This window comes from Gasterosteus aculeatus, chromosome 9, assembly GCF_964276395.1.
Source record: "Gasterosteus aculeatus chromosome 9, fGasAcu3.hap1.1, whole genome shotgun sequence".
In the NCBI taxonomy this organism is placed as follows: domain Eukaryota; kingdom Metazoa; phylum Chordata; class Actinopteri; order Perciformes; family Gasterosteidae; genus Gasterosteus; species Gasterosteus aculeatus.
The window spans coordinates 10,211,381-10,233,428 of record NC_135696.1 but is presented as its reverse complement, the minus strand read 5'-3'; the positions used below and the strand labels follow the sequence as shown (position 1 = coordinate 10,233,428).

At 44.8% G+C, this 22,048-nt stretch overlaps 2 protein-coding genes across 3 annotated transcripts in view; both read right to left on the bottom strand.

Moving 5' to 3' along the window:
• The window catches only part of LOC120825486 (uncharacterized), a 185,842-nt gene that overhangs the window by 82,075 nt on the left and 81,719 nt on the right, over positions 1-22,048 (bottom strand). The gene's annotated exons all lie outside the window — the stretch shown is intronic.
• The window catches only part of LOC120825634 (dolichyl-diphosphooligosaccharide--protein glycosyltransferase subunit TUSC3), a 44,311-nt gene that overhangs the window by 20,706 nt on the left and 1,557 nt on the right, over positions 1-22,048 (bottom strand). Inside the window, exons 2-4 of the mRNA XM_040187354.2 lie at positions 6,150-6,319; positions 1,898-2,015; positions 55-195 (exon numbers count right to left, since the gene is read on the bottom strand). Coding sequence (XP_040043288.1) covers positions 55-195; positions 1,898-2,015; positions 6,150-6,319 — 429 coding nt within the window. The remainder of the gene's footprint in view (positions 1-54; positions 196-1,897; positions 2,016-6,149; positions 6,320-22,048) is intronic.

Sequence of the window (22,048 nt, the reverse complement as noted above, 5' to 3'; positions counted from 1 at the left end):
GCACATGTGAACTACATTGGGCTTGTGTGCACCAACCAGAGAGCTTTTCCATACCTGAACATCTGTGCGGTCTGCGATCCACTTGGCCAGCTGCTCCGAAGCAAAGCCGATCCTTTGCAGGTCAAACGTATCGGCTCTCTTGGGCTTTCCCTTGGCCGGGAAGTGCATGAAGGTTGGAGCGCTGTTCATGTTCAACTAGACAGGAAGAGGAAGAGGAGGTTTGGGGCATGTTGAATTAATGTCATCTCTGAACACACATATCATCCAAAGATAAAGACACACCGTTGCTCATCAAAGGTTAACCAACGAGTGATGCAGGTTCAACTCTCGGCTGGTTGGCATCATGTGTCAGTGAGTTTTCAGCCTACTTTTGTAATATCTGACTGGCAGTGTGCTTTTCTTTGTTGTTCTCACTTTTCTTTAAAGTTTTCTTAGTAGGCTGCTAAGATGAATGATGAGAAATGTCTTTGTGTAAGTATTTGATTCCAGATCCATCCAGATCCATCAGCCGGATGTCAGCAGGATGCCTGAGCTCATTCTGACGCTCCTCAGCTGACAGGTTTTACGGTGAAGAAGAAATTGTGGCCTGACGCTCAAAGGTTACAGACAACTTGAGCCTCTAACGGCCTCCTGTGACACGCAGTGTTTCCGATGCCGCGGTCAGCATGGCATCCGCCCTCACACAGAACAAATATTTATTACTTTGCCTTTAGAATGAAGCCATTCTCCCATTGCCTTATTATAGTTATATATGCATTTTTTATAACTTTCTAACTAACTAACAATCCAATGAATACAAGTATTTCCCTGTTTTGCAAAGGATATTTTTGTTATTCAGTTGGTTATATAAGTTATATAGTTTTATAGTTACAAAAATATAATAGCTCCCTTTATAACAAACAAGCCCATTATGTGTGTGTATATTGTGAGATGTTCCTGAGCATTTAATTAGCTTTTTGGTTGTGTGCCTGCTTGTTTGTCCTTCTGCGCACTTGTTCCCATGTCTGTGTGTCAGTATCACATTGTGTACACGTACTCTCTGTGTATGTCCTTGCATGCTTTTGGCCTTGGCAGGAGGTTTTGGGTCATTGAGTCTTTCTCTATAAGGTTTGTGTGAGGTTGTGTTCAGAACTACAGCCACATTTCTGAAGCATCCACTAATTAAGAGGAATAACCTAGTGGGTGTATAAAAAAGGAAGTGACTGCGGGCCATATGTGGCAGTACGGTCTTTGACCACAGCAAAGGGGAAGAGGACGGGGGGGACGGGGGCCTTGAGGAAAGGCCGAGAGAAGCCACATTTCAAAGTGAGTTTTTTTGTTTCTCATTTTCTTTCTTCATCCAGCTTACCTTCAGCGTTTGGGGTAAATGAATGATAAAAATAATCCCACACTGACAGCAATTAGCCTTTGGAGTCAAAATATGTTTTTTTTCCTCGGTCTTGTAGCGTTGTTATATAAAACACAAAAAATAACAAGCCAGCACATATTGAACAACAAGCAACCAGGGACAATGGAGTTTTGAGAGGTGTGTAAATGTGTTTCATTAAAGCTGTGGCTTGGGCGATTATGAGGGACCAACATAATGTTAGAGAACAAAAGAGGGCCGTTATGTACAGGGAAGAGAGATGAGGAGGGATTGAAGACGACTGTAAGGCTACAAGCTGCAAATTGCAGTGGCTTTGGGTAAATAGTATCATTTAATGCAGTTAAAGTGATTTTATTATTATTTATTAATATAATTATAATAAGATTTAGTCTGTGGAAGAAAAACTAACTTTTAAGCACAATTAATGAATTTCAAAATGTGTAATTAATTACTTATTTTTTATTAATCTATTGACAGCCCTAGTGAATACATTTGGAAGTAGTACATAGTAAAATAGAGTAAATAAGTCACCTGCTGGAAAACATCAGCTCCCTCATCGTAGTCCACTACGGTGAAGAAGAGCTTGTTGGAAAATGCCGATGAATAACGCCACGAGTTTGCCAGGACCTGATACTCCTCGTTCGCCTGCCTAGAAGACGGAATGAGAAATAAAGAACAGATTAAGAGAAGGAGAACGTTCACTAGATCCTTCGGTCTCCGCCCCACCGTGACTTTTCTATGGTACGCTTTCATTACTCTCGTCCCTGAAACTCATTTGTCATTTTCTTTTCTGTTATGCTCAAACGCAGGCTACTTGAGGCGTTATTTTTACCCGCCATGGTCGGTCCAGTCCATCCCCTTATCCTCCTACATGACAAGATAAAGACCAAAATTCCCAGAGGCAGTCTCACGTTTCTATTATCTCTCTCCCTCTCCCTCGCCTCGGACATTAGCTATACGTCCCTTTCCATCTGCTAAAGTTCTCTTTGACATAGTGTCTTACGTCAACAGGCTCTAATTATTTAGGAAATTGTCTGTCAGGATGCGTTATGTGCGGCGGTGTTACATTGTTATCTCTGCGGCTAACGTAACGTCGCTTTGAGGTGTCTTCCGTTTCAAACGCTCGCCGGAGATGAAGTTGAGAATCAGGCCAGTAGGTACAGTGGGAATCATCTTTCTTCCCCCGTCTCAGCGGTAAACGCATATTTGCTGGAGTGGTCACCGTGTCAGAGATATGGTTTTAACTGCCCTACATACATACATACATACATACATACATGTATGCTCGCTTGTCATGATGCACGCTACTTGACTTACTTTCCTTAATCTGCATCTAATGCTGTTTTCTCCAACAACACGGACTGATCATTGGGTTTGTGTTGAATAGGATGTCAAATGTCTAAAAAGACAATGTGATAACATTTGATTTTCTGTCTGTTTATTTGTGTCTTATCAATTTGAGCATAACAACCAACCATTTTAATAAAATAAGAACCTGGACAGGGGTCACTCTCTCTGCACCAGCAGAGAAGACGCAGTTTAATGTATATTTAAAGGCAAGTGACTGATTAAACAATCAAAGGGAGGAAAGAGTCAAAAGTGTTTCGTTTTACTTGCCTTTAAAAAAAAAAAAACACCTGTTGTGGTCACGTGACCATTTCAACGTGTGTAGGAATACTGGAAAATCGATATGCTGACAAATTGCCGATGCTGACAAATTGCCGAGCTGGGATAACTACGTACTGTGGACCCGGGGCAAAGCTGAAGAGTGATGTGGTCCTGAGGACCTCAGTGATTAGCTGTCTTTTCACTGCCGGATAGTTCTCGTAACGCAGTGACACAAGTCACCACCTGACATTCATCCATTACTCCAACTCCTCCTCCGCTCATTTTTTCTAATGACCACAAACAATCAAATAAGCTGATGGGGAAAAAAAAAACATAAGAGAAATCAGACAGTTGAAAATAGAAAAATAATCAAACAAAGGAATAAGGGGCAATGAGATTACTGATTACATCAGACAATTTCATGCAGACAAGAAGTTTATCTTTGTTAGGACAGAGAGAAATTTCTTGAGATAAATAGATAAACCAGGAATGCTTGTGTATATGTGTGTGTGTGTGTCGGGGGGGGGGGCGCTTGTTTGTATGCATTGTGCAACATAGCAAACTTGGCATTGGCAGAGAAATTAAAGGGATACTGAGAGAGAGACTGTCTGTGCTTAACTACTGTGACAGCAACATGTAAATCCTTCCATTCTAGGAAAACGAAAAACACGTTTATATACAACAAGTAAACTCTGGCCAAATGGCCACAAGAATGGCCAATGTGGACAGACTGACTCTAGGACACAACGCCACTGGCCATAGCATGAAGAGAGAGAGGGACACACACACACACACACACACACACACACACACACACACACAGAGGGGGGTGTTTGACATGAGTGATGACGTATCTAATCAAGTGGCTGATGAAGTGGAAGTGCGACTGATTTGAAGGTCGATCTTGATTTCATCAGCTAGCTGGACATCTCCTGTGACACGGGGACACGGGTCAGCTCCCCGGTTTATACAGCAGACAATAGGCGCTGAAGACCTACCACTAACTCCTCCAGACCACACCATTCAGATCCCATATTCTGTGTGATAAACTTCAATTAGGCCACATTAGGCCAGCCAGGTTTTCACATTAGTAATTTTTTGATAAAGGAATAAACCACCCAAACCTGAGTTATTAAAAGACACAAAGCTAGGAAAATAATAATTGAGGGATTTGTGGGAAAATACAAGCAATCACTTCAGACCGCCCACCGCCTTCAGTTGGAACTCTGTCCATTCACAGTAAAAGCACTCCACAAGGGCATAAATATGATTGCAAAAAAGACATCAGCGGCAAGAATGCAGTGAAAAGCAATCAAAGCATGCGAGAAACATAAAAATAAAGGACAACGCTGACTGCAATTTACGTTACCCAGAGAAAAGCTTCACATAAATAACAACTTTGTTGATGTGTGTAATCCCAATACGAGCTTCCCCACATTTCCCCTCTTGAGATGCAGTGTCTCCAACAAATACACAAAGTACATCTAAATAACAACTCCATATTCACCCCTTCGTTTACCACGGCTCAGAGTGCAGCAGTGGGTCTGGATCAAATTTGACCAGAGAGAAAACCTGTGCGTCATTGGCATGAAATGCACTAGTGGAGAGACAATGATCTGAGAAAAGCTGCAGACCAAGAACTGGTTCTCATGGCTGCGCGATCCAAAGGAGCTTACAGGAGAACGGGCCATCTGCTTGCTCGCTGGTGCAGAGCTGTCCATGGTGCTGAAATACTGGGATTCTCTGGGAGTTTGAAACCTAAACTAAAGAGTCTTGTTTTAGCATGTTTGGCTTGTCCGTGCCCTATTGCTAGTTTGCTGCAAATATGAGGCAGATCTGGTTTTGTAAATAGAATCCTATATAAAGCTCACTCTTAGGATAAAAAAAAGAAATATCCTCATGCATTAAATGCTTTGAGTTCTCAATCAGGTAAGTAGGTCTTGTTCTGTTGAATTTATTCATTCCCTTTAGTAATGTAGCCAGCTGAGGTCCCTTTGATCCAAATGTCAACGTGACCCAAAGGTTTTTATTATGCAATGCGGTTTTCTGTGTCTCCCAAGGTGGATGAATCTATATGCGTACGTGGAAGAAGGGCCCATGAATTACCAGATGAGTTCTAGAACATTTCATGCTTGTGTGGCTGCGTTTGCATAAACTTCAGCGCACTTCGAAACCAAAGTGAAGGTAGTATGATGACCCCTACAGTCTGGCTGACGACCTAAATGTTTCCTACTGCAGGTTCGATCAACCTATTTTCACACCACTCCATCACTCCAAACGATTCTATCTCAGCTCTCTCAGCTGACTCCCCACCTGCACCGAGGATCTGCAAAGTGGATGTTAGTGGGCTCCTTCACAGACTAAAGATCAGGAAGGCTCCGGGCGCAGATGCTGTGCCGCCTTGCTTCCTTAGAGGCTGTGCTGACCAGCGGGACACCAATTTCACACTGATCTTTAACCGATGGCTGGAGCTGTGTCAAGTCCCCTCGTGCTTCAAACGCTCCCCCATCACCCCGGTAAATAATCCTCCATCACAGGATTTAATGACCACAGGCCCGTGGCCCTGACATCTGTGGTCTTGAAATCCTTGGAGAAGCTGGTGTTGACCCACCTGAAGAACATCACAGGGCCCCTGATGGACGTCCTGCAGTTTGCTTGCCGGGCAAACAGGTCAGTGGATGATGGAGTCAACGTGGGACGGCACCACGTGCTACGTCACCTCCACTCCCCAGGGACATGTGCAAGGGTTCTGTTTGCTGACCCAAACGCTGCGTTCAACACCATCATCCCGGGTTACTTGAGACCAAACTGTCCCACCTAACTGTGCCAGCCTCCACCTGTCAGTGGATCACCAACTTCAACCAAAAATCCCAAAAATCAGCCGGACTATCAACACCACTCGTTTGTGTACTCTCCCCACTGCTCCTCAGAGGACCCAACTGTTAAACCCCCGACGCCTGCAGACACGGCGGTCGTCGGCCTCGTCAGGGACGGGGAAGAGTCTGCCTACGGACGGCTCTGCAGAGACCAACAGACACAGCATGCACGGCCAATAAAGCTGATTCTGATGATTATAGATCGTAGATGGTGGATCACGGCCTATGGAAGCTGCATCTGTCTAGACGTAGAGTGTGTCTGTGTGTGTGTGTGTGTGTGTGTGCGTGTGCGTGCCTACCTGCAGACCGAACACTGCCTTTGAGGCTGCAGGGCGGTGAACATGACGATGACGGAGTAGTTTCTGGGTGGGGCCTTGACGAAGCGACGGAATTTGTCCCCGTTCATCCGGACGACCGAACGCCGAGAGGACCACTCCATCATCTGTTCAACCTTCTCTGACAGCATGTTCTGAGGACACAGACAGGGAAAAGGGCAAGGGAGACATTGCATCTTGTTAGATAGTCACCAACGCTGAGCAGCAGCAGGATAAAAAAAAAAAAAAGGTAATTTGAATGATTTCAATGTTAAAAACATTGGAACGCACATTAACTGAAGCACTGCACTTCAGTGCATCTTGGAGCTACGTATACTTTAATGAGAATTCTTCATGTTATGCCACTTTATACCAAATAGATATTTCCTACTCAAGTCCCTGATCTGACAAAACCTCTCAAACGTCTGTCCAATAAAATATAAATATAATACATAAAAGATTACTATCTACATATTATGTGATGTTGCAATCTAATTTCACCTTGAAAGAAAGAATCACAAATATATAGCGTAATATACTGATGTGTGGTGGAAATTTGTGGATTAAGCCCTTGCGAGAAATGAAAAGTATCTCAAACTCGCTTCTAATTAATTTATTACTAACTAGAATATAGAAAAATCTGAATACAGAAATCATCAACAGAACCCGTAAGTACAGACAGGAGTCAAATGAATTTAGCTAAAAAAGAACAAAATGTTCTTTCTCCCTCAGAGGAGCAGGAAGATCTGACAAAGCTTCTTGGGGAGAACAGGAGCCTTTATACACTTCGGAGAGGTTTGTGTTTGTCCAATCAGAAGACCCCGCTGGGAAAGGAGTGTCAGAAGGAAACACAGACACCCGTGACCCTCCCTTAATGTCACCCAGGCAACCATGTTTTGACAGACAGAAGGAAAGACAACAAATGATCAAGGCACCAAATGGATGCCACCGTGGACGAGGTTAGGTCACAGGTTTCCCAACAACGGTCACACACACACACACACACACACACACACACACACACACACACACACACACACAGTTCCCGAGAGACTCACAATACGCAGATCAACAAATTCTCCCCCAACAATGAGCCCTTTTACGTTTGATATTTTAAGTAGTAGTTTTCTTTTATAACTTTCTCTGAATCCAGAACTCTCCCTTGTCTTTTAATTCTCTTACTTTGGTAGAAGAAGCTTCCTCCACCACCACGACTCACAGCGGACACAAGCCCGTATGGAGAAATTGACATTCTGGTACACTCCAATGAAATGGCCCATTTGTACTGCCAAAAATGTCACCTTGGTTTAAAATGGGCAGTGTCTCTTCAGACTGCGACATTGGAAACATCCCGTGACGAGGGGGCGAGCGGCGCCGACCCTGCTGGCTGCTCTGGAAGTCACAGCGTGAGACACGGCGAGGTGTGGCTTCATGCGCGTTACAGAATCTGAACGTTAACAGCTTTGACGTCTGGCCTGTTTTGAATAATGGGATGCACACAAAAAAACAAGGGCAACTGTCATTAACAGGGAAAAACGGAGACCTGACAGTTCTCGATGATGATTAAATCCAGCCGGGCTCAGAAAGGCTACGACTACAACTCCTCCACCACCACCACCACCACACAGCAGCTGGTGCCATCCCACGATCCTGAAGCCGAAATGCTGAGGAGAGCAAACAGATATGGTGGGGGACGGTCCCCCCTTTAAATGGGCTGCATGATTGGGTCAGCGCTGCTCAGTACCTACCGGCATCGTCTTTCCCCAACTCCAGCTCTGAACTCATGACTGTGAAGAAACACAAGGGACTGCTGATGAGGCGCTGGGTGCTTTCATTCTGCTGATCACGCTGCTACTAATCACCTCTGTATGAGAGGCATATTTTATCATTTCAGCATAAAGGGTTCTGCGAGCTAGACGGAGGTAAATCTACGGCGAGTGTTTGCCGCGCACGTCTCACAAAGGACTTGTCCGTCATCTCTGCCACGGAGGTTTCTGAAGGCATTTGGTAAAGAAATACCTTTCAGTTCAATCTAGCTGTGTTGTTCTTCTTGTTTTTACTCAAAGAGCACTGCGGTCGGATATTAATTTCACGCTTTGAGCGGAATGATTTTAATCAACCCATTGTATTAGTAGCTTTAATTGACTTCTGTCTGATGGATCTGCTCTAAGCAGCTTGTCCCGCCCAATCAGAAAAGCAGTTTGTCTGGGAAAACATGAAATGTATTAACAACCCCCGGCTAAAACGGAACGAATGAAGCATGAATACCTGCCTTCAACAGCCAATTCATTAGCTAATGCCATATGAATCGGCTAAAATGTCACAACAGATTGAGCGCATTTTAAAAGTTTGGGGGGGGGATGCACTTGAAACCAGAAAAAAAGCCCCCTTTGCCAATCTCCAAACTGCAGATGAGCAGGAGGTGGGGGGGGCGGCATCAAGGTGGTAGCATCCCTCTTTCTACTCAGCAGTTTGCTAGTGTGGGCTCAAGAAGGCAGAAGCTAAATAATTTAGAAGTGCGTCTCACTCCTACTACTAATCAGGCACAGCACCTCACACACACACACACACACACACACACACACACACACACACACACACTTGGCTTCAGACACAAAGCACAGCTGTAGACTAATTCTCTCAAGTAAACTATCTGGAGAGAGGATTGCCAAAGAAAAACAAAAATGAAGATGTGAAGAGGAGAAAAGGAGAGAGAGACTCACAATAGTGTGTAATGTGCTCCTTCTGTACTGCTTGTTCACTTCAGACAACGCAATGCACAACCAGCGTTAATGAGAGGTGAGAATTATTATGAGAAGCAACCAAAGCAACACACACACACACACACACACACACACACACACACACACACACACTGTGCACGTCCAGGGGAGCTTCAAATGGCCTGCTGTCACGGTGTGGTTCACTTCATGTTATATTTTGTAGTTTTCTGCCACTCGTGTCCCCAGGTAACTTCACTTCCTGCCTTGTCCCGTTGTCCCCTGTGATTGTCTAATAGTTTCCACCTGTGTCCAATCACCTGCACCTCCCTTGTGTATTTAAGCCGTGTGTCTCCTGTGTCACTGGTCGCGTCATTGTCTTTTGCCACGCTTGTTCTTGTCTTTCGTCCTGGATCTCTGTAGTTTTTTGCCTATGTGCTTTTGCCCCCGGTTCCTGTGTTTTTGACCTTTTTGACTATTAAAGTGTTTTGTTTGGAGAAGTCTGCATTTGAGTCCTGCCTTCCACCCTCAACCCTGACAGCCTGCACACTTTAACGTATCTATAGCAAGCTTTTGCTTGTGTGCCTTCAGCCTCAAAAGCAGAGCCGTTAGTCCTGGATGTCAATCATACGAGCAATAATGATGCACTTCCTTAATAATGTTCCACACGCATGCAACAATGGGTGTGTGTGGGGGGGGGAGGCACTTTTACGATTATACCAGTGATGTTAAAAATGTATCTTGTTATCCAAAGTTGAGATTCATTCATATTTTTTATATATTCTGTAATAACTATGCCTTTGATACTTACTAGATTGTCGTTTGATCTGATGTCATTATGAAAATAACTTGTTCAAACTAAGCTGAACCAGGGCGCCCTCCGTCTGAAAAGCCGCTCCTTTTAACTTATTTTCTCTCTAATTAACAAGACTCAACAGTCAGAGGTTTTTTGTGTCATTCTCTCTGCTTTTTTGTTCTCCTTTAAACAAACGTCTCACACGATGCCGCGTGCACGAGAAAAACATGTTGAATCTTAGAGCCAGAATAAAACTTCTCAATAATATCCATCCTCGTCAAACAGAGGAAAGTAGAAGAGGTCACTCTTTGTTTAAGGTCAATGGAGGCCATTGGGGAGTACACATCTATTATTAGTCACCAAATGATGCCTGTGAACTACCAAGCACCTGTTATGGCTTCCTACTCGGTGTGAGCCACACACACACACACACACACACACACACTCCAAAAGGCCTAGGACCATTAAAAACATTTATTTCCTACCCCACTGAGCACATAGGGCACTTATATGAATCCCATGTAGTGTGTGTGTGTGTGTGTGTGTGTGTGTGTGTGTGTGTGTGTGTGTGTGTGTGAATAAGATGCAAAAATGGAGTGCGGATATCCTGATTTATCCATCTGTTTTTCTGTTACTTTCTGTATGTCGTAACCTGACTCTCTCTCACACACACAAACACACACACACACACACACACAAACACAATAGGGCATGGGTTTGCAGCAGACTGTATCAGAAGCACTGAACTGTGGTCTAAATGCCTTTCCAGATCTCCGTGTTCCCTTCCTCTCGTTCTCCTTTCTCGAGGTACGAATCCTCCTTTTTCTCTCTCAAGTGTCTTTTCAGCAGCTCTGTGTCTCTTCCACATGGCTCGCAAGTCACGGCGGCAACCCTCAGAACCTCCAATCGATGCATGGTGAGAGTAACAGGCTGAACAAACAAAGAGAAAATGACTTTTTGAGGTGAAACACAGAGAAGGAGCTGATGAGATCCTCAGAAGTCGAGTAGCGAAAAACAGACAAAGAGTTGAAGGGAAAACTAGAAAACTGAGCGAGGGATACCGGCAGAGAGAGGAAAAAGGAATGATGGGGAGAGTAAAAATACGAGACGTGGAGATGACACACGGGTTGTGAGGCAGGGCTGACTCACGCACTGATGACCACGCGGCGAGGGGCTACGCAGGGCTAGTTCATCAGGCAGGTTCACTCGAGACCTGTCAGCCCAGCAGCTCCTCAGCCGCTCGGCTGACCACGCAGTCAGTCTGTCTGCTGCTACGAGGCGGAAAACTTCCGGGCCCACGCCGGACCGTGGAAGTAACTCGGCTGGATCTTTACAATAGCAAGTGGTTGGCAGTGATGATGCCCCGCATCCTGTATGTAAATATATAGGGTGGGAGGAGTATGAGGGGGGGGTCGAAGCGTTGGAGGTGATGATGCTGGAGGTTTGATCCTGCGGACCTTCCACATGACAAGCCAACAGCATTTGTTAGCAGCACAATCCCCGGCTCAGAGCGCTCTAATCAGAGGTCCTTTGTCAGTAAATGAGCTTTGGCTTCAGCCATCACGCTCCTAAACTTCCTCCAATTCTCCATTGAAAGGGAGGTGGGGGGGGGGGGATTAGGGGAAATTGGCTCGGTATGACAAGGAACAAAGCCTCATCTCTCAACCTCTCTCTCTCTCTCACATACACACACACAAAGTACAGTCGAATAGAACAGTCCGTTTGATGCCACTGTGACTTTACTGCAATTACTGCATCACAATTACCGTTATAAGTTATTTACATTTCACAAAACTGAACTTACATCCACGCTGCATAAACAATAATCAGAAAATTCCCTCGGTGTCACTGATCGCTCTCAACTAACATTTAGATGCTGTTAACATCCTATGAAACTATAGTACATGATTTAAAGTTGTCTGTCACTATGGCGATGTCACTGCCTGTACGGCTCTCTGTGTGCGGGGAGGGGGGCATTAAGATGTTACTTCAGCGCTTCGTAGAGCCTGGCCACTAAACCGCCACATCTGCCTGGTGTCTGGCCATGAGACGCCATGTTGTTTTACAGGCTGGATCATGTGACAGGCCGGCAGGTCACTGGCAAAGGATCGGCAGGAGCCAAGGCATTCAAAGGCATTCTAAATATGTTTAAAACAGTAACATGGTTGAGTAACACAGGTAAAAAAGATACATGGTATCATTCAAATAATGGATTCACACACAGGATGAGCTGAGGAAGACGAAAGCAAACGAAGCGGAAGAACAGAGGAGACTGAAGTGCAAGAGACGGAGCTATGAAACAATGCTAAAGTCCTTAAACTAATACCTGATGCGTTAAGTATAAAGGGAAGCAGAGAACAGTCGATACCATGTGATATAAGCACGCACATCATCACATGTTTAGAGAGTGTGTCTGTCTGAGTCACTTTGCCTGTCAGAGAGATTGTTTTCATCTCTCACTTCCATCCAATCAGACCAGCGTGCTTTCATATTGCCAGCTCCATATTTGTCAGCCCATAACCTGCGGATTCCAGAAATACCATGCCTTGTCGGAGGAGGGGTTTGAGGCGGGGGATTTGTCAGCTTATCTGCCCAATAACAATTATTGGAAATAAATGCATTTTCCTCACTGCCTTTGTGCACGTGTCGTTCCATCTGTCACCCTCTGGTGATTTTATTTTAGTTTTTATCTTTCCCCCATTAGCGCCAGAGGTTGTTACATCTCCCTCCGTGATGCTTATAGAATATTTTAAGATTATTCCGTTTTTTTTTCATATTTCGGTTCCCCTCTAAACCCCTCCCGGCACATGACATTTGAAATCTTCTGTCATTTCCATTCCCTCGGGGGGCTTGTTAAGTACTTATCGTGTTGGTTTAGTGTGTCTGCGAGTGTCACCAAGTCCACCTTTTTTAGCCGGTTTAAAATACCACGTAGGAGGAGTAAGCAGACTGTATGAAAAGTGCTATACAAATAAAATTGCCTTGCCTTGCCTTGCCTAAAGCTGTGAAAATGATTGAAACACAATAGCATTTGACTGTGGGTGGCAAGGTAAAATTAACGCATTCATCACATTATGAGACAATTTAATAAGACTAAGAATAAGATAAGCTAAATTAAGCACTTAAAATGGTTTGAAAAGCTCTTTTTAGCGGAAAATCACAGCTTTTTGTTTTCTTTTAAAAAAAGTTGCTGCCGCTAGAGATTTTTTCTTAAACTTTTATTTGTTATTTTCATTTGTGAGGCCTGAAGGGAAGAGCGTTGCTCATTCCCCCTACCCAGAGAATCATTTTTAACAAACACTGTATAAAGTGGTCCAACTACATCCCACTCATTTAAACCATCTACAAACGAGTGAGTACGATCGATTCTACTCCCATTCCATCAGTCCCGCAGTAGAAGCATAATAGGGGGGGCTGATTGTTTATTCGCTCTGCTTGACCTCCTCTCACACCTTCCTTCCTCCTTCATTTTTTTTTGTTTCCCCAGTATTTTGCAGACATCATCTCTCCGGGGAGGCACAGAGCTCCAATTGGGTTTACGGCGCATCAGTGCAGTTTGATTTTGTTATAAAGGCATCCTAATAAAACCCGGGGGTGGACACACAGGGCGAGGGGCCATTCCTACTGTTAAAAATCCCCAGCACTCAGAGAGCATATGGTCACTGCAGTCAAAATGAAGCCACGGGATGGAAGGATGGAGGGAGGAGAAGAAAGAAATTGCAAGGACGACGGATGGTGAGGAATGATAAAGAAAGAGGACCGAAGCAGAAACCAAAGGGTGATGCACAGTAGATAATAAGAGATGACACATTAAAACGGTACAACATGGTGACGAAGCTCTGAGCGCCGGGCAGCATTCAGTACGCCGCTAAACATGGTCGTGGCTAAACGTTGGTCAAACAAAACACGTCAACACAAAGTTGATGATAGTTTTACTGGCGCAAGTTCAAGATCTAGAAGTTTGAACGTGTTTTTTTGGGTGACAATGCCTCAGCATTGCGCCCCGGCACCGACAACCGGACAAGCGTCAGTTCTGTAATGATCCCAGAAAGCAAACAAAACATATTTGTTTAGCGCCTGTTTTTTCTTCAGTAGCCATAAGTATGTGATAAACGGAGCGTACGATTATCTGGCAAAATGCAGGGCAGAACAATGCTGTGTGTAGATGAGATTGCTCAAGGTTTTACATTCGTTGGGGGAATATTAGAAAGGCTTACGACAGTCAACGCGAGGTGAACATTTGATTAAAAAAGTAACATCACAGGATTTAGAACAGAAAAAGAGATTAAAAAAAAGATAATATGAATTCCTTGGGGTACAATCCACGCGCGGGAGGTGCTTTATGAGCGCCATACTTCTCGACATCGAAACCGCCGCTGTCCTTGAGCAAGGCACCAGACAGGCAGGAGGTATGGGAGGCATTTGGTAAAGACATTTATGTGGTTTACTGTCTTTATGCCCAGAGGTTTGATAAGGTAGTCATTTCTCAGGTCAAAACCAAAATAATCTCACTTTAGAAAGCAACAACGTTAAACTCCTCGGCCCCTTGGTAAAAAGAAAAACAATATAAAGCCAACTTCAGATTCGAATAAAACAATTTCCCCACTGAAAAAAAAAAAAAAAAGAAAAGAGTACTGTAACAAACGAAGCCCTAGAGTTGTGTTGGTTGCAGCAGAGTGAGTCTCTTGAATTTGAAAAGATCAGTAAAGTCAATACGTGGGCTCCTCCATCTCCCCGACACATTGGCTCTCCGTCACCACGTACGGGACACGATGCCCTCAAAGTCTCCCCGGGCCTTATTGTCTTTACTTCAACTCAATCTAACTCTGAAAAAGACTTTCCTCCACCTGCTACTCAGTGTGCTGCGGGTGCATCAGGCCCCATTTATGTGTGTGTGCGTGTGTGATCACTGGATCCAGGCATAAAGAGGCCACATTTCATCTTCAGCGTGCTTAGTGGATGCGATAGCCTGGGTCAGCTGCGGGTGGTCTTAAGTTTTAATTAAGCTCCGCAGAGAAAAGAGGGAAAAGGCACAGCTTGATGTACCGCCGCGTCCTTTCTAAACTACCGAGGAGCAAATTAGGAAGAAAAACACACAAAATACTTCAGTCAAGGACGTTGGGGCTTTGTTTTTGTCCGTGTGTGTGAAAAGTTTTGAAACAATTAAAAGGGTATTATGAGCATTTGGAGATGATCAGGAAGAAAGTTGGTCGCAAAAACAAGTTCTGTAGCCCATATGGGATTTGAGTTGTGAGGTAATACTCGGGCGAACGTTACCCACACTCTGAGGGGTTGAGCGCATTACACTGATAATCTTATAGCACTGTATAACCAAGCGGCTGCTAAATAATCCCCATCGACAGCAAAGTCCTTTTTCACTCTCAGCAAAAAATTAGCTTGGGAGTTTTTGGATGAACGAAAAATATTAAAATTCCTCTGAATGCTTCAGAAGCTTTGCAGCAGACAGTTCATTGTGGGGATTTTATTGTGAAGGATTTCTAGCTTCCTGTACCCAGCGACTGCAGCAACGGGGAATGCATCAGTGTGTAAGAGGTGGCTTTAGACAAACGAAGAAAAACAGCGGGCACGCCGAGTTTGTTAGACTACAAATATGGATGTGGTAGAAACACATTTCCAGTGCCCGTACTTCTGTCCTGTTACATCTTATCAGAGCTGTTGCCAAAAGTAATGTAGCATCAATAATTGAGGTTGAAAGAAAAGAACATGTGAGATGAGAAAAGACGGCCGGACCCAAAGATGCCGACTTCTGGGTAGCGTGTAAAGCAGAAGGAGGAAACTGTCCGGGTTCCGGGTCGTGGCGTTGTGGGCCTGTCTGAGAACAAACATCAGCTTCCTTACAGTCTGCTCCGCTTCCCAGGTGTAAAGCGTGACCCTGACGTGTGACCTCTAGCTGTGCACCTCTCTCTCTCCACCTGTGCTTCCGCTTCACGCACCTGCAGACGGTGCCAATCCGGCTGCCCTACAGGCCATTTTTAATGGTCAAAGTCAGCGTCAGGTGCACGATGCCCATACAAGCATGTTAGAAACACAAGTCTAATTGGCCCACTGTGCAACCCCATTAGGCTCTGGAAGTAGCACTAGTGGTAGTGCCTAATAACTGGGAGCTTAATGTGCTCCTAATTAGTCTAATAAGACATTTACTATCTGGTAAGATGGTGAGGTAAGATGCTTATATTTAGAAACTTGCCAACACAAGTAAATGAGCACTGTGGTTTTGAGCTTGTTCATCTGCAGGTTGTTCTGACCCCCCCAGAGGACCAGCTGGTCAACATCCCATCTGTACGGTGTTGAACGCAGAGCTGGAGTCCACAAACAGAACCTGTGCACACGTCCCCGGGGAGGTGACGCAGTATGTGGTGCACTCCCATGTTGACTATTAATCAAGCATCTTTCCAAAAGGGTAAAAACGGATTCGACAAAGAGAGAAAAAGAGCGGGAGAGAAGTTGAGAAATTGAGAAGGAAAGAGAAAGAGACAAGGTCTGACATAAAATGGAATTTAGCATTCATCCTGACGACAGCTTTATGCTAAACTGCTTCAGTTCATCACGTTGTGTTACCTTTTTCCTCTCTGTGTGTGTGTGTTTTTAATAACTTATTTTGGGGCGCATAAATAACCAGTCGGTTGGACAGACAAGCTCGGGCAGAGTTGGAACTCGTAATAAATCTCAATGCAATCGAACAAAGGCAGGTGAGCACTTCTCTATCGTTTCCAGAAGAACGTTTTCGACCTTGGTAATGGAAGGAGCCTCGTGGTTTACGTTGCCTCCTGCAGGACGGCCCTGAGGTCCGACACCTCTCGCTATGGCGGCGTGCGACGGAGCGAGAAGCAGGAGGAGGGACGGACAGATCCGATGCACAGCGCGATCCCATATGGCCACAGGAGCACTATCCTCAAACAAGGCCTCTCTCTCCCATCTGTACTCCATCTCATCACAAGGGTTTGCAATAAAGCCAGTGACAGTGACAGCGACTATACCATACAGAGTAAGGCAAGGGAACCCGCGCGCACACACACACACACACACACACACACACACACACAGAGCTCTGTTCAGCGTGTTAACGGGCTTTCTGCCAGTGAAGCAGAAAGACTAAGAGTTTAATAAGACACAATCATCAGATATCAGTGGCAGGGACTGTGTACACACGGATCCACCGTGTGCCTTTCAATCCAACAACACAGCACACTGTGAAGACTGTGTGGAAGTGTACGTGCTTATGTATCGACGTGTACACTCGTGTGTCTGCAAGCGGGCCTTTGTGCAGCCGTGTGTGCGTTTGTGAGTTTGTGTGCGGCCCGCGAACCGTCACAGCGACACGGGTCTGTGTGGGAGGATAAGAGTTAGACGTCTTATCAGCCATAATCCACACACACACACACACACACACACACACACACAGCGGTATTATATGCCACCTTATACCTGCTATACAACAGGGTCTCTCGCAGTCTGGGGGGGGGGGGGGGGGGGGTGTAGGTGACCGAGGATGGAAAGTAGGGGATAAATAAAGAAAATGAAAAATGAAATGGGATTAGAAGAGAAGTGACAAAAAAGAAAGAATATGGGGGGGCAAATGAGAGATTAGAGCATGTCCCTGTGGAGATCAGGAGGGATGGATACGATCAGAGTCATATTAGCAAATTACAGTTTGACAGAAGGTCCAGGGGCCAACGGGTCTGATTACCTCACTATCAGTTTTCCATATGCGACAACACAGGTCTCAGTGGAAGTCAATGGGGTTGACTTCAAGATGTCGGCGTGTTCCTGCAAGGGGTCACACTAACCGGCAACGTGAATAGAGAACTTGGTTTGGTGGAGAATTGTTGAGCATTTGAATCGTTTACAGGTGAATCATGAGGCCAGTGAAGATTCCCGCCTCGATTGTGAATGGTGACGAACGTACGCATGTACGTGTGGAACCACGTGGCAATCAGGAATCAGCAAAATGTATTGCCAAAATATGTCAGGACATACAAGGAATTTGACATGGCGACGTTGTGCATAACATCGGACAGTAAGACAATGGACGACAAATAACATGCAAGAAAAATGGCATGTTCGATTTACAATTCAACCCTCAAAACATAAGGCTATGGGCGAGGGGGGGTATAGAATAAAAAGGATACCCGACTGACTGCATGCAAAGCTGAAGGGCTTATTGGGTAGGTTAATCGACTATACCTGATTTGGAAAATGGTCTAAATGGCTCACCAAGCAAAAGACATAAAGACATTTCAGAAAGAGCAAGTGGCCATACCTCTGATGAATGGCTTTGAGAACTTCGACAACAAGGAAACGCGCCACTTTTCGCTGGTATTTAATAGGGCCGGCTCGCAAATTAGCCTCAGAAATGTCAGGAAAATGGCAAAGAGTTAGCGGGAAGGGCACAACGGGAAGGGAGGAACAAACGAGAGCAAGGGACGCACCTAATGGAGGAGAGAAATTAGAGAACAAGGTAAAAGAGAGAAATCATTTTGTGAAAGCCCGTGATTGTAGAAATGTCAAATGGGAGAGTAAAGAAAGGTATTAAAAAGAAGAAACGCAGGAGTGGAAAAGGGTGGACACGGGGATCGAGAGCAGGGGATGGTAAACCTTTCGGCACTCAGAAAATTTGCTATTAAAGTGCTAGAAAAGAGACGGCAAAAAAGGGGAGGGAGGAAAAACAGCGGAGGGAAGAGGACGTGAGAACACAGGCCATCATTCACGGGGAAAGCAGACCTGACACCGTTGCATCAATAATTCAGATGACTACGGCTAATGAGCGAGATCCAAACAAATCACCCACGCCACGAAATACCGCGTGACAACATTCGGCGTGGATCAAACCCAGCACGCCGTCTGGCATCGGACGGCTGGACCGCGACTAACACGGTAAAAAAGTTGTTGTCTAATGACGACCAGAAGAGGCCAAAAGCTGTCTTCCCTCACACAGTACCTGCCGTTACCCTAGAGATCAATGGGCAAAGACTACGTGAGCTCGACGTTTTATTCTCCGATGAACGGGTCGCGCAGAAGAAAAAAAACAAGAGTCAATAATGCTTACACAGTTTTTGGCTTAATAAGCCCCAGTCTCACCTCAGCAGAGAGTGGGGTCGCGCCCTGAAGGGCCTACCCAGTAGTTTTATTGCGCTGCGGTGTGCAGAGGTAGGCTCTTATTATTCCGATCCACTTATTAGACTGCTCCCTGGGTGCCGGAGCAAGCCCACCACTTTCAAATCTCTATCTCTCTGCAGACAAATAACTCTCTAGATATATAGTTCTCTCTGCCTCAGACCTGCTGCCTTGGACTTTTTTTTTCTATCTTTACCTCCCCTGACTCGTGGGTCTGGGTACAGGAAGTGCTTACATTGGTTCTTTCTTTGTGCTGTAGTCAGCCTTAAGACAGAAACACAACACAAGCTAGATATAATATCTAGCAGGGTCGGGGTGATGAACGAGGGAGTATTGAAGGGATATAAATATCTTTTCTCTCCGTGATTATTTCTTTACACTTCTTAAAGGGGCGCATTCTAAAAGGGTGAGTTAAAACAACGTATTCTGTTAATTTTCCCTTTTTTATTTCTTTAAATTAATGTATTGCTCTTCCTAAGTCACAACATCGATCAATTCCACTTTATTAACTTCTCCAATCCTGTTTTTTTAACTCTTTATCTAACAATTAACCTGTGCAATAACCTGCTTGGTTAGTGTTGTGCAATCAGAAGACGCCCCTGCACAAAGGAACCTGCCCCCCCCACCCCCACGCACAGTGTGACAGTCGGCGATCATGTTTGACAGAGAAGAAGAGCTAGAAGACGGACAAACGGATCGATCAGGAGCCCAGTGATGCAAACACTGTGCCACTGTGACGCAGCTTCAGTCCAGAATAGAGGTCACACAGTTCACGGGCGAGGTCACAGAGCGTCAGGGGAAAGTGCTCACGGGTCCTAGTGCCTGCAGGAGCTTTGACTTCTTTCCTATTTTTCCAATATTTTGACTGAGAACTAGGGGTGTAACGATTCATCCACTGAATTGATTAATCGATTTATATTCCTGCGATCCAACTGAATCGATCTGAGCTCCGCAAATCGGCATTCCGGACGACATATATCGATTACAAATCGATTGAAATGGTACATAATCGATTTGTATCGATACTTTGGATTTAAGCACAAAAACGGTGTGGATGTGTGTTTGTTTGTTTGTTTCTTTAGTACTTTAGACACGTTAAACGTTACTCGATTCAGTCTGCTGTCTGTGACGCCATCAGTACGCAGCGGCAGCCGCGCGAAACTCAACAACAAAACACAGCGTGGAGGAGACGACTGCGAGCAAGACATTTACAAACCAACTTATCGATCCAGCGTGTGGAAACATTTTGGCTTTTGCAAACACAGAGGTGTTCTAAATAAGTCGGTCGCTGTTTGTAGAATACGTAGAAGACAAATAAAAAAACACTGAAACAAGACGAATCTTTCTGGCCATCTACTAAGGCGCCGTGGGATTAAACAACGCCGACAGTCAGGACCTCTAGCAGCGTCACCGCTGCAGCAGCAGCAGTTAACTCAGCTCTGCAGACGCCTCAGGCCTCGCCAGCACCAAACTCAACATCACAGTAACAATTGCCAAGTTTATCTGTAAAGACATGCGACCCTACAATGTGGTTAAAAATCCAGGGTTCTGTAAATTGATCCAAACATTGTGTTACATTGAAAATGGACAATAAAAGGTTAATACATTTGCCATCAATTGTTGTTTGCTTGTTTATAATATCCATAATTAATTTAAACCTGATTTCCTTACAAGAAACAACAGGGATCTCAGAAACTTTGCCTGCACTGTCCAGTAAAGTTACTGAATCGATTTTAAGTCACTGAATTGAATCGTTAGATTCGTTAGAGCTAAATTAACCCAGATCGTCCATGAATCGAATCAGCAACCATGAATCGCGATTTGACTCGAATCGTTAGTAAAATTAATCGTTACACCCCTACTGAGAACCCTGCACGTCATCTGGAACAATGAGGGCACACTTCTAATGTAAAAAGTGCCCCGCTGTAATGGGCCCATTTGAATTTGGTTAGCAACAAAGAAGTAGTGAACCTGCATCATGTAATTACTCCTTTTCTGCCAAACTGTGAAAGCAACTGTAAGCCCTCAATAACCGGAGGGCTTTTCCTGTGAAACTCATGAAGGCATTGATAAATTAGCCACCAAGGGCTGACTCCCTATTTCACAGGAGGTTTCATCTTGTTTAAGCCGCAACAACTAACTAGAAAACCAAATGAGAGGAAATGACTTCAGGACAAACCAAAAAATGTTCAAACCTGCAGCCTATAGGCTCACATATGTCTCACTAAAGTTTGTAGACAGGGCGAGACAAAGGGCGCTGAGGGAGTGGAGAGATGAATACAAAAATGCTGCTTCGCCATTTTGTCCGTTTCCAGCTAAATAAGATCACCCTCCGCCTCCTCATCTGCCACGGCCGCAGGCAGGCAACTGGGAAAGAACATTTCTCGCATTAAAACGCATCAATATTACTCCGGTTTGCTCGTCAAAACTATAGGACTGTGTGTGTGTGTGTGTGTGTACCAGAACTTGTGTCTGTCGTGCGTCTGCTACTCAATATGGAGTCGCACAGGATGGACCAAAGTTAAAGGTCGGCGGGAAAACTTTGCGAAGATGGCGGCAATGTCGACAGTCGGCAGAGGAGCGACCAACAGCTGGATGTGTTTCAGCAAGGGGAGTGATTAGGAAGAGCTCTCCGTCACTAATCAGTGCGGAAGAGCAGACTGCGGCCGTAGAGAGAAGCTCCCTGGTGTCCTTTTGTGAATGTGAATCATTACACATTCATTACACATTTATACATTACGAAAGCCATCAACATTAGTGGGAGAAAAAACAATGAGGTGTTTACAATCATCTGGAGGGCAAATGTGTCGGTCTCAATTATTTATTCAATCCCTCTCTTATTCACAATGCTTTTTCCAGAGGTCAATCTTTCTGTTTTATTCATCAGTTCTTTTCTCCCACTCAGTCAGCCCTTTATTCGTCGCTTTTTGGCGATGTACAATTATTTGTACGTTAATTGAAATATTTGTCTACTTGTCATGTATTTATAGGAGCGTCCCATCATTTATTAGTTCCCGCTCCATCAATTCCCTATTTGTATGCAAAGTCAGCAGGAATAGGTGCACCACTGCGACATAGCTACAACTAACTAAGGCCGCCTATTGCAATGATTTGGGCCCCAAATTAAAACGGTTGAAGTAGAATTGATTTGACAATTTGTCTCCAGCTCACAAAACAAAAGAGACCACAACGAAAAAAGCAGAACCAATAAACACAGTACAGCAGCATAGCGG